The sequence below is a fragment of the Anser anser genome (genome assembly GCF_964211835.1).
Source record: "Anser anser genome assembly, chromosome: 5".
In the NCBI taxonomy this organism is placed as follows: Eukaryota; Metazoa; Chordata; class Aves; order Anseriformes; family Anatidae; genus Anser; species Anser anser.
The window spans coordinates 27,381,880-27,399,021 of record NC_139725.1 but is presented as its reverse complement, the minus strand read 5'-3'; the positions used below and the strand labels follow the sequence as shown (position 1 = coordinate 27,399,021).

Sequence of the window (17,142 nt, the reverse complement as noted above, 5' to 3'; positions counted from 1 at the left end):
AGTATGTAACAGAGGCTTCAGCACATGATTCAACTTGCTATACAAATTAGATGGCAGACTTGTGATAGCACATTTCCTTCTTTGTCTTGGTTTTAACTGTTACAGCTACATGACATACCCAGCCCAACGCTGCTGTTTTCCAGTAAGTAACTAAGATGCTCAAACATGGCTTTTTGGTTTTGACGACTAATTCGACAGAAGTAGCATAGGAATCGACAACAGCTTGCCACCATCTTAGGAAAAACGATCTGCTGAAGAAGAAAGTTGACAAAGCAGTGAAATATGTTAATTACCAATCTGTTCCAATTCTTCTTCCTGCATCCCTAATAAGGAAAGTATAGTGAAGTTACCAAGGTGACAAGCAGTTGATGGTTGCTCTTGTTCTAATTTAAGAAAGGACCTGCATTTCCTTTTAACATTTGTGTTCATTAGACCATTGGGTTTAAAATGTTGAAAAATTATTTTACAGGGAACTACAGGGGACATATAATGAAGAAAAACTGAGAGTTATTTCTCAATTCTCAAACAAAGCAATCTGCAGACTTGCAAATGTGGTTATACATAAACAACATTATGGTAACAAGCTCAACCAAAAAATATTAGGTCACATCAGAATAAAATATTAAAGGACCTTAGTTTATCCAGACATACTCATTACAATAAGAATACACAGTCTTTTAAAAAAGGTTTCTACAAGACTTCTACATTCCTCAATGCATAGGCCTGATAACATATATTAATATTTTATTTTTGCTGTGCAATTTTTTTTAAAGACATTTTCCTTGCTGTGCATTACATTGAAAGGATTTCTCCTCTGAAAACAAAATAATTTAATCTGTAGCATACCCAAATGAACGTTTCACAAACTGCAATTAGTCATAACATCTTCTGGCATGAAAAACTTATGCCAGTCTCACATTTTACTGAAAGGAGATGAAAGAACAAAAATCATGGGAGAGACTTTTGATGATTGTTTTAAGGTTATCCTACCAGATGTATTAAATTTACCATTATATGGCACTTAAAGTGTCAAGCACGGTTGCAAATCTGCATCCTAAGGATGCACAGAAAATTAGGCAGAAAATTAATGACCACCCAGGAGAATTCTTTTTGAAATAATCTGACCAGCTCTCATCAGGCAAAAATAGGAATGTATTCTATATAATATATACACACACACACACTATAATATTCTATACAATGCATTATATTCTGTGAGATCCAAGGTGATATTCAAGCACTTTAATCAAAATACCATGTTTTTTCTTCCTCCGACATCCTGCCTTCTTCACTTCATACCTTGCAACTATAAATAATATTAGTTATACTTCATTATACAAAGCATAATAAATATTGCCTCCTTTACAGAACAACTCTAATTCATTCTAATGCAGCATTTTCAACTGAGACAACAGTTTTGTGGGTAAAATAGTGATTATGTTAATTAAAAGTTATATGATAATGTATTATCTATTCAAGACATCAGGTACATTTCCTAACTTCCACAGACTTGAGTTGATTAAGCATAGTCTGACACAGGGTTTTTTTGTTAATGTGTGTGGCTCACTTGGCTATTTTAGTCATGAAGGTGTTAATATGTAAAAGTAGCAATAGATATGATTTCTATTTTTAAACGTATGATAGAAGAAAATTAATGAAAAACATTCATTCATTCCTGAAAACATTCAGCAAAGCTTCCATCCCCATAATTTACAGGGATTTTAAACTAAGCAAAATGTGTGACATAACCTTGTTTACAGAATTACAGTAAGAGCCACAATGTTAAAAAATTGTCATTTTAGAAATTCTTTATTATTAACAGGTATCGATACAAAAATGGAATTTGAAAATTTCCAAATCAGTAAGAAGTAATTTTGAAGTAAAATGTTTCCATTTTGAGAGTCAAAAAGGGCACTGTTTAGGATTCTTTGAAAGATAACTAACAACAGAGTTGTGAGGAACTCAACTGAGAGCACAAAGAGCAATGTTCTAATGTCTGATGCCACCACTATTCCTTAACTGTACAGAAGCAAGTAATTGGACAAAAGCCTGAAGAATTTCAATTGAGTATATAAAACCATCACTGACCAAGGCACGCACACTGTTTCTGGCCCTACTCCTTTCTTCCTAAGGACACCTTACCTGGGCCAGTAAAAGATCCCCGGCATACGGAGACGTACCTTTTCCAGTTTAATGCTTGCCAGTTCCTAAGTGAACAACCTTTCAAGTGAGACGTCTATACGTGCTTAGAAGAAAAGCATGCCAGCAGGAGATCAACAGACAGCATATGGCAATCATTTTAAAAAACAGTGCTCTCCCTGCAAGGTTCGTATGGAAGATATTTCACATTTGGAACTCAGAAACAACACTTCTCTGCCTGTACAGTTCCTTGTCCAATGGTTTGCTCTATGAAATCTCCCCATCGCAATATCTAAAATCTGTGTTAATGGAGTGCAAAGGTCCATTAATAAGCCTTGCTGTGTTATTTCATAATATGACTCTAGCCCTCTGTTTCCATTTAAAAAAAAAAAGGGTTCTGAATGGTGGGTATCTGCAAGTTTCCACTCTTAAGGCGAAAATGAGGCACCGTGAGACTGGAATAGATCAAATTCTAAACACACCCTATTTCATATTCATATTTCTTGGTAAGATTTCTATTCCTGTGCCAATCCCAGTTCAATGGGTGAAGTTTTGGATTCCACACACAATTTATAGATATAGGGATATAAAATAGGATATTCTGGGTGGCCAGACTCATTACCTGGCTACTGCCGTTAAAGACAACAAAAAGTCCTTTTACAAATATATCAACGCGAAACGGAGGACTAAGGAGAATCTCCATCCTTTACTGGATGCGAGGGGAAACCTAGTTACTAAGGATGAGGAAAAGGCTGAGGTGCTTAATACCGCCTTTGCCTCAGTCTTTAGCGGCAATACCGGTTGTTCTCTGGATACCCAGTGCCTTGAGCTGGTGGAAGGGGATGGGGAGCAGGACGTGGCCTTCGCTATCCATGAGGAAATGGTTGGTGACCTGCTACGGAGCTTGGATGTGCGCAAGTCGATGGGGCCGGATGGGATGCACCCGAGGGTACTGAAAGAACTGGCGGAGGAGCTGGCCGAGCCGCTTTCCATCATTTATCGGCAGTCCTGGCTATCGGGGGAGGTCCCAGTTGACTGGCGGCTAGCCAATGTGACGCCCATCTATAAGAAGGGCCGCACGGCAGACCCGGGGAACTATAGGCCTGTCAGTTTGACCTCAGTGCCAGGAAAGCTCATGGAGCAGATTATCTTGAGGGTCATCACGCGGCACTTGCAGGGCAAGCAGGCGATCAGGCCCAGTCAGCATGGGTTTATGAAAGGCAGGTCCTGCTTGACGAACCTGATCTCCTTCTATGACCAAGTGACGCGCTTGGTGGATGAGGGAAAGGCTGTGGATGTGGTTTACCTTGACCTCAGTAAGGCTTTTGACACAGTTCCCCACAACATTCTCCTCAAGAAACTGGCTGCTCGGGGCTTGGACTGGCGTACGCTTCGCTGGGTTAGAAACTGGCTGGATAGCCGGGCCCAGAGAGTTGTGGTGAATGGAGTCAAATCTGGTTGGAGGCCGGTCACTAGTGGTGTCCCCCAGGGCTCGGTACTGGGGCCGGTCCTCTTTAATATCTTTATCGATGATCTGGATGAGGGCGTCCAGTGCACCCTCAGTAAGTTTGCAGATGACACCAAGCTAAGTGCGTGTGTCGATCTGCTCGAGGGCAGGAAGGCTCTGCAGGAGGATCTGGATAGGCTGGAGCGATGGGCTGAGGTCAACTGTATGAAGTTCAACAAGGCCAAGTGCCGGGTCCTGCACCTGGCGCGCAACAACCCCAAGCAGAGCTACAGGCTGGGAGATGAGTGGCTGGAAAGCTGCCTGGCCGAGAGGGACCTGGGAATACTGGTTGATAGACAGCTGAATATGAGCCAGCAGTGTGCTCAGGTGGCCAAGAAGGCCAACAGCATCCTGGCTTGCATAAGAAGCAGTGTGGCCAGCAGGTCTAGGGAAGTGATTGTGCCCCTGTACTCGGCTCTGGTGAGGCCGCACCTCGAGTACTGTGTTCAGTTTTGGGCCCCTCGCTACAGGAAGGACATGGACGTGCTCGAGCGAGTCCAGAGAAGGGCGACCAAGCTGGTGAGGGGTCTGGAGTACAAGTCTTACGAGGAGCGGCTGAGGGAGCTGGGCTTGTTCAGCCTGGAGAAGAGGAGGCTCAGGGGCGACCTTATCGCTCTCTACAGTTACCTTAAAGGAGGCTGTAAAGGGGTGGGGGTTGGTCTGTTCTCCTACGTGCCTGGTGACAGGACGAGGGGGAATGGGCGAAAGTTGCGACAGGGGAGTTTTAGGTTGGATGTTAGGAAGTACTTCTTTACCGAAAGGGTTATTAAGCATTGGAATGGGCTGCCCAGGGAGGTGGTGGAGTCACCATCCCTGGAGGTCTTTAAAAGACGTTTAGATGTAGAGCTTAGCGATATGGTTTAGTGGAGTACTTAGTGTTAGGTCGGAGGTTGGACTCGATGATCTTGAGGTCTCTTCCAACCTAGAAATCTGTGATACTGTGATACTGTGATTAAATGACACCAGGTTAACAACTCATTTTCTAGGTCTACATTCCTCATGAAAAATATCATGGTAACTTCTATGATGTATTTTTGTGCTATAAAAATTCTCTGTGATAACATTCTTAAGTAGAATCAGAAGGAACAGTATTTTTTTTTTTTTGTTTTTTTGGTTGGTTTTGTCACTTTGGACTTTATGTACAAATTGTAGCAAAAACAGAAGGTTGTGACACCTATAAATTACACAAGCATTTATCAGGTTAGAAATAATTGTAGTTTGCCTGGCCATACAAAAAAGAAAAAAAAAAGGTAAGCAGTATTTGGAGAATAGGAGACCCCTCTATTGGGGAGGGTGGCATTAGCATTAAAATGTCAGGCATAAGCAAAGAGAAGATAAGCCCACTTCATTTCTGACTTCCCTCAGGTAGCCGGAGGAATGTTCAGTTATGCTTCTCAAAATATTTATGCCATTCTACCTTTAAACTAACATATAGGTATTCAAACATAACACTAAGAAAAGGCAAAACACAATTTTGCAGGAAAATTACAGCTCAAGTATTTGAATTTGAGCATTCAAAATAAAGTTGCTGTAAGTTAACTAATTATACAGTTTATTGTTAACAACACTTTATCTAAGATGAAGAGGTCTATTTTCCTAGCAGAGCTAAGCCTCTCATATAGACACATAACATATATATTTAATTTAAAATTAAAAACAAAACAAAACAAAAACCAAACATTTAAGGTACAATTAAAAGACAAATAAAATACCTATTACCTATCTCTCACTTTTTAAAAATTAAGTCCTAGAATGACAGTCCCTCTACTACTATAAGAACTGTTCAATTTTTAACGTTAATCAATATTTCAATCTGGACAAGCAAAATCTACCTTATATATGAGATCTATTTATCTTAGCTTTCTCTAACATCCTTTTTACACTTTTCCAAAAGTACAAGATATGAAACGAATAATAAAATTACAGTGAAATTACCTGAGACTTATCTCCTCCAAGCACATTCACCATCACATCCATAACTGTCTCATGCATGCCCAAGACTCTCATTAAGTTAGGATGCTGATAAAACACCTTGTTGTTCATTATATCCCTGAAGTGGAAGAAAAGGCAACATTTTCAAGAAATACTATTTTCATCTATTAGAGGTTTCAGACATATGCACTCATTGTCATAATATGATTTTAAATTCTCAGATTTCAGTGTAACACAAAAACATCTGACAAATAAATGCTTCACATTTAAACATGCTATCATTCCTCTAATTGTCATGAATTCTATGTAACAAGAACCTAAACTCTTCAATTATTTCAAAATGGCATTTTTCTTCATCTTTAAATTGTTCTTACCATCTGTTCTCTTTAAAGAAAAAAACATACTCTGTTAAGATCTAAGTGTAAAAGAATATATTCAATTACATTGTAAGTAGAGAATGGGGATCAATAAATCTAAATCTAATCTCATCTCTGCAGAAACACTGCTTAATTAATTTTATCAGTTCACAAAGTAGAAGATACTAAAGAGACTCAATTTTCAAGGATATTAGTTAAATGTCTTTCATTGATATTTCCAAAATTAGAACTATCTAGAAGAATATTTAACATGGCATAAAATTCTCTTAAATAATTGGAATATTTTATAATTTTCACTCTGCCCACCCTCCTTTCAACACATTCTGGAACTTCTATATTGGTTTCACAATCCAGAACACAGTTTATGTATTTTCATAGGGGATACAAGGATTTCTAAAATTTCTAAGGCTTACTCTTTATCCCTCCTAGAATTCTCATCAATTTCACAAACTCAGCATTGAGAACAAATTATTCAATCCTGTCCCATACTAATTAATAAAGTGTTTTTACAAATTGCTCAACTTGCTGAAGAGACTCTTGTTTGCAATTTTTACAGCAAAGTAGTAAAGGTAATGCAAGTTCCTTACAACTGTTGTAAAGGAAAGAAACTGTTCAATGTTCTTGATGAAGGACAAATAAACATAGGTCTCAGGTAATCTTACAACTAGTGCTTTCTCTCTTTTTAAATATATCATTTAAATTTAAGTAATGATTTTTTTTTTTTTTTTACTTCCAACATTAATTGGCCTAATCCTGCAATTACTCACTTACGAGGAGTAATAAAACATTCAGGCATGTACAAAACTACTGGTGCTTAACAGAGGTAATCTCATAACATAATCTGGTATCAGCAGGGATTACACAAAGTCAAGGTTTTATAATTCTAATGTTATAAAGAATAATATAAGCAGTCTTGTACAAATACTTTAAGTTATCATTGATATCACATAATAAATACTAATCAGCTTGAAATCTTTCAGATCACAACAACACTTTGCTGGTTCTACCTAGCTACTCGTACAAACTTGTCACTTAGAAAGATAGCAGCAAGTCTATTCACATATGCATGCAAAATTAATGTCAGCTTTAAATTTAGGAAGGGTGTGGTAGACAGCAATACAGATGTAAATCATCAGTTTTCTATGCTAAAACACATACATTTACAAAGCTTCAGCAAAACATCTGAAAAATACTCATTAGGCTTCACTGTTGTAAAAATAATCCTGTTTCTTTAGGTGAGAAAACACCTTAGTTCACAGGGAAAAAAAAAAAAAAGACAATGTTCATAGAGAGATCAATTGGAGCCATACTGGAAATTTCCACCAAAAATTGAAATATTTAATATTTATCTGCATTTCAGTACTGTACTAATTTTCATTTAGGATCTTAAGTAGAAGGATTTACTAATATAACAGAAAATGTTACTCAAAAATAAAATGATGTTAATTCCATACCCTAATCCATTAATCATTAGCAATTCCTCCTCTTTTCCCATTCTGACACTGAGAAGTGAGCGAATCTGGCCCAGTGCAGCAAGCAGATTAATTGTATCCTTCACAGAGGTAGCACTAATAGTGTATGCTTTCCTCAGAGCTTGAAGTAGCTCACCAATGCTGTCATATTGCCTACGAAGGAGGGTATACATAATCCGAACCAATTCTGGATCTTGAATCTGATCTTCCTGAGACCAGCGTACCATAGTCTGGGATATGAGTTCCTTCAGTGTAGCTAAAAGAATAAAATACAGAAAATGTTACTAGACTTTACAACCACAAAAAAGTCAAAAACACGTATTACAGTAAAATATTATAACAGCAGACAACGAGGCAAAACAAAACAGTTATAAGAAAGCAAAAGAACATTAGCAGACTGAACAGAATTTTCAACTGGAAAAATAATTCCTGGATCTTTCAAGGTAAGTGTGATGTTCCTGAGAGATGGAAAACAAGAAATTTCTACTTATTGTTCAAGTCAATTCAATTCAGCACTGTTAGCAATGAAAACTTCTTGGCTCAGTAGGACCCCGAGAATGATCCTTGTGAGTGAAATACTAAATTTAACATTTTAATTTGCCCTTCATTTCTACATTAAGATTTATAAAATAGAAGTAATTGCAGAGCTTTTTCTAGTGCAAAAACCTTTTCATTAGGAATGACTTTAATGTAATTTTAAATGTCAAAGAAACATCGTATTTTTGATGAATATCAATTTAAGTTTGGAATACAGAAACTAATCATTAAGTTTTCAGTTTATTGAAGAGTTTATCTAGTTTATTGAGAGTTTATCAGCTGACAAGTACGATTCCAATTATACCAGAAATATTTATGAATGTGGGCTGAGCTTGCTAATTAGTTTTGCCAGAGGGGATTAAAAAGCCTGTTCTAAACTTAAAAAACTACCAGAAAGGAGGATGAGATAGCTTCCTTCTCTTTTAATAATCAAATATCCAATTCAGGGCCAAGACTGGATGACTTTAGCAGCTTTTGCTATTCATTCATTCAATGAATGTTTAGCTACTTTGTTGTTCAAACAAGGATTCTCTATTATCTTCAAAGAAGATGACGTCCTACCTGGAAACATCTCAAAACTGTGTGATGTTGCATACACACTAAGGAACCAGAGAAGCAAACTGATTTAAAATAGGGAATTTAATCTGTGTTACCCATCTATTTTGGAAAAGTCACTACCACTTAGTAATACATTCTCTAAAAAATTGTGTTGTTTGGAAGTACACAACGCATATTGCTTGGAGCAGTTCTGTGTTTTACACGTCACATATTCAATGACTGTGTAAACAATTTTTCTAAGCCCTGAGTTCAAGAGCTTTACCTAAAAACTAAACACATATCCCAGTCCTTGTTCTAACAAATGCTCATTATTTATACCAAATGGATCAGGATATCTTTTCACTTGCCAGTTCTTCTCTCTTACAATTTACTTAATGATGTATTTATAGAAAACAGTCATTAGTTCTTACATTTTGTTTTAAAAAACAGGCTTTTTCTGTGGGGATGGATTCTCTATTTCATTAAGACAGCTCTATTATTAGGGGAAGGTTATGAATGAAAATACTAAACAAGTTTTTTTTTGAAAACATTGTTTAACTTCTCCAATCAGCTTCTTCTTTCAGTGCTATGGCATAGTCTCTTCTTTAATTTTCGCACTAAACTCTTCTTCCCTAGAATAACTAATGCTTTCCAATAACTTTTCAACTCATTGAATGTCAGAAAGAAAGAAAAAAAAAAAAAGCAGAACTAACGAAGACTGGAAACTGGCAATAAAACAGTAATTAAAATCACTGAAAATAAAGTCACTGCAAATAAAATTAAGTTGGAAAACAGTCTTAATAAATTAACAATACAATGAGTTCTTAACAGACATGAGTTCTGTCAATAGATCCATAAAAATATCAGCTCAAATTCACTTCCTGCCCCCCCCCCAAAAAAAAAAAATCAAATCAAAATTCAGTATTTATTAAGAAGTGAATAGTTAAAGCAGAGTACAACATGCCATTCTGTTAATCTATTATTTAGTCACATCTTGAATTTGATATGTAGTTCTGGTCCACTACTCACTTTTTTGTCCAACACAAGAAGAGTCCATCAAACAAAGCCCTTCACAAGACAGTATCTAAGCCAGAAATTAAGGTGGTTCTTCACATAATGGATGAAAGAACCCTGAAATTCCCTGCCAAAGTTGTGGCAGATGCTAAAAGTTCACATTTGCTCTGTGGAAACTACACAAATATTTGTCAGAACAATGGAATGGGGATCTAAAAAGACAAACCACTTTAGACAGGAAGCTTCCTGAGCTGAAGGTAACTGGACACTGGAACAACATAAAAGTAGTAAATATCATATCCAATTGTTCTCTTCTTGCCTGTCCTCAGATATCCATTTGTAGTCAATGTTTGAAAGAAGGTATTGATTTACATGGATCTGAATCTTAACAGTTGGTCTTACCAATCATATTTGTAGAATCATAGAATATCCAAGTTGGAAGGGACCCACAAGGATCATCAAGTCCAACTTCTGGGTCCCCAAAAGATCACCCAAAAAACTCAGACCATGTATCTGAGAGCGTTGTCCAAATGCTTCTTGAACTCTGACAACTGTAGTGTATGAACGGTGCTTCTAGCTCAGGGTCTCTAAGGCTCATTCCCAGGATTAATTTATCCAAGCACTTCTTAAAGGCACAGAACTTTGCAGTTCAGCTTCTGTTGCCTAAAAGTAGATAATTCCCAAGCTCCGTCTCCCAGCCACTTACATACACTCCCCAAAAGTTTAAGAACAGCAGTACGCTCTCAGGACTTCCAGCAGAACTCATGTGAAGAAGGAAGCCAGAAATGATTGCAAAATTTGACAAAAACTTTATAATTAATCGCTTAAGAGATATTAGAGTTAAAAACCTCAGGAAATAAGAATCTAATTCTTTCTAGGCTGTTCTTATGCCTTCTATGTATCTTATTTTAGGCTTTTTTCAATTGTCTTTTTAGAGTCTTTTTTTCTAATTAGATGTATTAGCTTGTGGCAGTGATTGGTGGTTTTCTCCCTTCTAATCCTTTCTAACATCTTTTGCCTTACACTGAAATGGAGAAGGTGTTTTGTTCATTGCTCTTCAGGAAAAAGATCTTCTGCAACTCAACCAAAAGATGAGAATAGTTAAGAAACAATCAGAAGTGATGACTTCAGCATCCTCTCAATGACAGTCAGCAAGATTCTGGTATGCTTTTTGACTACTAATAAATTATAAATGTGCTGTACTGTGATCAAACGTTCTCTAACTAAAGTTTAAGAAACAAGCAACAAAAAATGGAGCTAACAGCCAGTGGGAAGAATATTTTAAGTAACAACTAGTAAGTCAATATTCTGTGCTTTTAGTGTAAGCAGTACTCTAAGGGACAAAGTCTCAAAGGACACACTGTATGGCTCTTCAACTTAATCTACCACTGCATCTTCCTTTTTTTCTTGAGCAAGCTGTGAATATTATTCAACAGAGACTAAACCTTTTCACACAAGGATTCTCATATATCCACATTAAGATCCTCATTGTTTTAACACTGGAAATAAACTTAGGCATTTTTTCAAGCCAGTGAATTCTACTTCCTGATTTCTGTTCTGAGACTGGTAAACAAATATACACATTCAAAATATATGGTCCTACATGAAAAATTAATATTATAATAGCAGATACCATCCTTAAATTACAGGCACCTGAAGAGCCATGGTTAAATGAGCTTGACAGTCACAGTTTCTATTTCCAAAAACCCATGAACAAGATCAGTATTGACCTATATTCCTACCTGCATAAAACTAAAAAGGAGTCATATCACCTACTATCTTAAATAAAAACCCTTCCTTAATCATTTCTGCAAGGCATAGTATTCCTTTTATCAAACCACAAGCCTCTGACTTGGGGAAGGACATGAAGGGCAGCCCAGCAGACAGAATTTAGGAGCAAGCCAAGTACCGGGCATAGTGACATAGATAACAAGCTAAAAATAGTTGTTAAAGGTTACCCCATTTTTAACAAGAAAATTTAGTTCCTTAATGATCTTTAAAGGATGCATAATGAGTCCTCCATAGATATGACTTAACTAAATTATATATTAACAATTACAAAGTCCTATCATCATAATCAACACTAATATGTTGTTCATTCTCCGAGTTCTAGCTTGTTTTTAAAAGTATATTTTACAAATTCATCGCTAATGCTAGTTTAAAGTGCTGGCATTCCTCTCCAAAGATAAAAATCCATTTCGCTAATGCTAGTTTAAAGTGCTGGCATTCCTCTCCAAAGATAAAAATCCATTTCTGAGTTGACTTGAACATGTGCTTAAAGGAAAGGAAAATTTCTTTTAGTTCCTTTCAGGTGCCTTTATTAGGAATACTCATACTCTAAGTATGTATGACCAGATGCTTGAAGTCAGAGAATTTCAACCTTAGCAATTTGTACGTGCCACTCACACCACCACTTTTTTATTGGGATACCTCAGATACGTGTTTCCTTTCACTCTCTGAATTCCAAATTACCCCTTGTGGAGGGGAGAGGATGGAAAGAGAAAGAGGGAAGTGCACACATGGACTCAGTTTGCAGCTACTGCTTTGCAGTTTTCCATTGTCCTTTGAGTGATTTCCTTGTGCATATGAACGTCCATATGCACATTAATGTAATGCATTACTCCAAGGAGGAGCCCCAGCCTGAAAAGATTATCTGAAATACCTATAGAAACTGACACTGAACTATCATTTGTCCAACTGCATCTCTTGTGACCCAAAGCTCCAGTATATGAGGTACATAAGTCGCTCTGTTTCAGAGACCAAACACCAGGTACCCCTAGGCTTTAGAAGTGAATGCTTTCTGATTCACAACAACTGAATTCACATGAAGCCAGAAGAAGAAATGACTCTTCACAGATACAAAGTAGGTCTTACTACCATTAAAGAGAAAACACTGCTAACAGATGAGTCTCTGGAGAATAAAAACCTTTTTCACGCAGCACATAAAATTATTATAAAATTTAATGTATTTACAACCTATTATCAGGCACAGCAGACCAAAACACGCTTTCAGAACAGAATGTATCCTTTCACAGAACAGGCAGATCATGTAAGAGGTATCCTGAGTTATAAAACAGCTTTGTTATCTAATCACACACAACTCTCTGAAATGAAATTAATGGTTCCAGGCATGCACAAAGACCTATTGCCAAGCTGAACAAACTGCAAGTGCAAGAGGAGCACTTTCTACCATTGTTGGTTAGAAGAGCGACCTCTAGTCACTTGCACAGTTCTGCACATGATATTCATTGGACAGTATTATAGAAACTTAGAGCTGGCAAAAAAAAAAAATCTTGATTCATAAAGGCAAGGAGCAAGCACAGCAAAAAAATATGTTCTAAAGGAAAGCCTGGAGAAATTTGGCTTTTTACCTCATTACTCACCACACATAGTTACTACTAAGGGAAGCACTGAAACCCCCTAAATGTATGACAGCAAAACCAAAAGAAGACACAGATATTCTTACTATACATCAAACTCACCAAGGGCAATGCATGGGAGCGAAAGCCAGATGAGCTGATCAATGAGGCTCAAAATGCTCAGGCAGATGGTTAAGAAGAATTGCAAGCTAAGAGCTATCTTGCCTGTTTAGACCAAAAACATCCCTCTTGCGTTAGAGAATAGGGCATGAGTATGTGCATACAAAGGAATACTGTTCAGATAAAAAGTCTCTGATTCCAAGTGTTTTGCAGTGTTTCTGTGCATATGTTACCCTAAGACGTAGCAGCAGTAGGAAGGAATATACTCATTTTCTTTTACTGTTTGTTTTTCTCTGCCAGCAACAGAACCACCCACAGTAAATAATTTGTTAGAGGAAACAGAGACAAAAGAACGATATATTTTCAAAATGCAACATGAAGTATTGCAGAGATGAAATAATAATGGCAAATTGATACTCCAGTTAAACAGACAGAACTTGAGATAACTTCAAAATGCAGGGCATTCATCTGCCACTTAAAAAACAAACAAACAAACAAACAAACAAAAAAACTATTTTGCTCTCAAACAGGAAAGAAGTTGAATTAACACTTCTAGCAAACATTAGCAGAAAGGTATCTGGAACTTTTTCTTATTTTAACACTTCCTTTAATTAAAAGCAATGTATCTTTGAGACGCCAGTAATAAATGAAATAGTCTATTTTCAGCTTTCCATCACTAAAATGACTGCATGGAGTTATCAATTACTTAATTAATACACATGCATTATTCCTTAATTTGGTTAACCAACTAAGAAATTCTTCACCTTAGTAGAACTACACACGTCAATGCCACAGAAATAAATCTATGACCGTTAATCTTTTAACACATTCATTAATATTGACTCTGCTGGAACATTCCTAATACTATTATTATCGACTCTTCAGTTATTCAGTAATATTTATTTAGATATCAAAATTATAGGTTTTAGTTTTGTTCTTAAAATACCTTCATTTATACCACTGAAAAGTAGTAATATAAGTGCAAACATACATAAGAAAAAACAAAGGGTTTCAGTAGTGTTTATTTCCTACAACAAAAATATTAAGAAGTTTGAAAAAAAATAATTCTCATAAAGTTCTAAATACAATAATACTGATAAAATCATTAAGGAGTTATAAAACAGTATTACAAGTTCGTTTTCCATTATAGATATATTCTAGAGCTGTCACTAATACAAAAGCATAAGAAGAGAAGGAACTAAAAACTAAGAGCACAGAAACCTTATGCTGAGTTTTGAAAGAAGCTTTAGAGCAGAGGAGTAGCAGACATAGATGCAGAGCATAAGAACCCACAGAAGAGTTCAAGATAATGGAACTTTTGTCTGGACCACTAGGAAAATCTGGCGATGTGATTTATCACTGTAACTTCTCTGTGTTACCATAAATGTGATGTAGAACAGCAAAAAGTAAGTTGTCCAGCTACGAACTGTTGGCAAGCTACTGCTGTCCTGATATAGAAATACCACCTTTTTGAGTAGTACAAGTGTTCAGCAGTCACTAACAAAGTCACAATATTCCAAATTATGCTGCCTACAAGAGCTCTAGAACTTCAATCTTGCAGTTCTTATTTTAACAATCATTTCAGCACTACCTTAATTATAAGAAATTTCTGAGGTAGAAGCAAACTGGTATAACTTTAGCTTTTACTTCACGGAAGGCTATACCACATTTTTGAATTCAAACCAAAACCTTACATGGTGAAAGTTGTCCCTTTTTATAATAGAGAAGAATAAAGAATAATAAAGAACAGGAAGTGGAAAAATCATTTTGTGAAGTGTATCTTGCTCCTGAGAAGCATACATCTTCTCATGAATAAATAGAAAAGTAAAATAAAATTAAACTAAAGAAGAAAGTTTTTGGATATAAAAAAAAAAAAAAAAAAAAAAAGAAGTCCAATTTGGAATGCTCAAGTCTAGATTATTGTGCCATAATTGATTTTTTTTACTTTTCTGTCATACTAATATGGAAATTTTAAAAACAGCATTAATGATCCGGACCCATACTCCGCCCCCCCAATTTTAAATCCCTGTTTAACAATGTAGCTAATGTGTTCAGTATGCTTGTGATTGTTCTAAGAGGCAAAAGGAAAGTAAAGAGGTAGTCTCCCTCTTCAGTACATTCTCTAGTTTTATTAGAAAATAAACTGATGCTAATCATATAACCCTTCTAACACTTGCATCACAGAAGTATGTATGTAGCAAGAAAACTTACTAGGTGATTTCTCTTCTTCTTCCCTAGGCTCTACTTTTTCTGCTTTTGGTGGACCTTTGATTTTGTATATTAACGAACGGAGTTTGCCAGTCAAGGTGGAATCTTCCTCTTCCTCTTCTTCCTCTTCTAGTGGAATACCTTAATAGATAATAAAAATGATTAGAAACAAACCTTAACCTTTGAGGATGAACTCCTTCAATATTTAAACTACCCCAAAATATCTACAGGACAACCTTTTAATCAGCAAATTTCATAGAGGAAAAAATAATGTTTTAAGTGCCAATTAGATGGCAATATGACTCAAAGTCATATTTGATTAAATACGTGATTCTCTAGCTTATATTCTGCAGTATGAAATAAATAAATGACTATATCCTACAATATAGTACAACTTTTCAGTTGAGATATTTAGCAGTCATAAATAAATATATTATCTGAAATTAAAACTGGAAGAAGGCAGAAGTTTGTAGATAACATACTAGTTATAGAAGTTTTTCATTAAAACAAATAATGAGATGTATCTGAAGGGATGCAATTCTACAAATAGTTTACTACAGTTCAATATGTTGCTTCATAACTATTCAAACATTTTTTCAAATCTTTTACACCTCTTAATGATGATCAGATACCACATGTGTTATGAGCAATAGAACAGAATGTCTAAGCAGGTTCCGTTCAGACCAGAGCTAATTGGGCAGAGCTCAAATCGAAGTTTTTGCTGTTTGGCTGCTGGTCAAAGTAAGAGTGATTCTTAGCACTGAGAAAAAGAAAAGATTTCCAGATACTAAAGAGGTACAAGCTGGTGAAGAGGAAAAAGAATTAATTTAGGAGGATGTAACTTGTATTACAAAAAGAAACTAAGAAAAGAAAAAACAACTGAAATGTGGTATCAGGTTGGAGAAAGCATGCAACTAGCAGCTAACAAAGGGGAAAGTTTTAAACTAGTGACTAAGTGACTAGGAAGAAAAAATTCAGAGGCAGTAGGAGAGAATGAGAGAACCAGAAGCTGAAATGTAAGATGATATAAGGAATTTGAGGAATGAGAAAAATAAGACTGGCTTGGCAAAATGAATAGCTAAATGAAAAGCTACATACAGTTGGTGTCTGGAAGGAGTAGGAATGGGAAGCGTAGCCAGTAAGGAGACAGAAGAGAAAGAAGAAAAGGATGTTAAGTAATGCAAGAGACTGGCACCAAAAAACCTAACCTAGGCCTTGGAAGCAAAAGGAACTGACAGGATAACTCCTGAAAATCTGAAATGAACAGACAAGAAGAAATACACTCGGATGATGAGTTAAGACAGTGGCAGAGCAGAGGAGGTAGGGTCTCATTCACCTCTCCAGATCAGATGTCATTCATGCTCCATCTTCTTAGAGCTGCTTTCAGAAGCTGACCTAATAACTATTGTTATTCACTAATCACTTAATTCAAGTGGCAGAGGTCTGTGCGCTGGAACACATAGTTCCAACCCAGCAGATGAAACAGACAAGTGTCAGTTTGATATTATGCAATAAAATATGCTTTACGTTCTTTTGTTTTGTTTTCAGTCAAGAAATTACACACAAGAAATATTATGAGAATTATTATTTTGCTGGCAACACTAACCACTCACAGTTTGGATGTGCTAGGATTCAGGCTGCCTGAGTAACTTTAATTCAGAGTATTTGTGTATATTCATTATGAGGCAGCCTTTAATTACTTGATTGCATACATATTTTTCCATTTAGACTCCAAAGTACACTTAGTATTAAAAAGCTGTTTAAATATTCCAAGCACAACTCAGTTTTATCTGCAGCTTACATTGCTTAGTACTGATTTTCAGAACTGAGTCAGGACAGATTATGAAGAGCATTTATTTGTGGTGACCACCTATGCTAAATTTGTACAAAGTAATGAATATGACTTTGTTTAAGATCCAAAGGATCATTAAAATATTTTA

The 17,142-nt window shown here is 36.2% G+C and overlaps 1 protein-coding gene across 3 annotated transcripts in view; it reads right to left on the bottom strand.

Annotated features, from left to right (window-relative positions):
• RYR3 (ryanodine receptor 3) overlaps positions 1-17,142 on the bottom strand; it is a 243,301-nt gene that overhangs the window by 93,927 nt on the left and 132,232 nt on the right. For 2 of the 3 annotated variants that reach the window (XM_083839378.1, XM_083839379.1), the window contains 4 exons: positions 15,206-15,343; positions 7,410-7,683; positions 5,582-5,696; positions 119-251 (listed from right to left, as the gene is read on the bottom strand). In XM_083839378.1, the coding sequence (XP_083695504.1) occupies positions 119-251; positions 5,582-5,696; positions 7,410-7,683; positions 15,206-15,343 (660 nt within the window). The remainder of the gene's footprint in view (positions 1-118; positions 252-5,581; positions 5,697-7,409; positions 7,684-15,205; positions 15,344-17,142) is intronic. The other variant, XM_083839380.1, reaches the window with a different exon arrangement.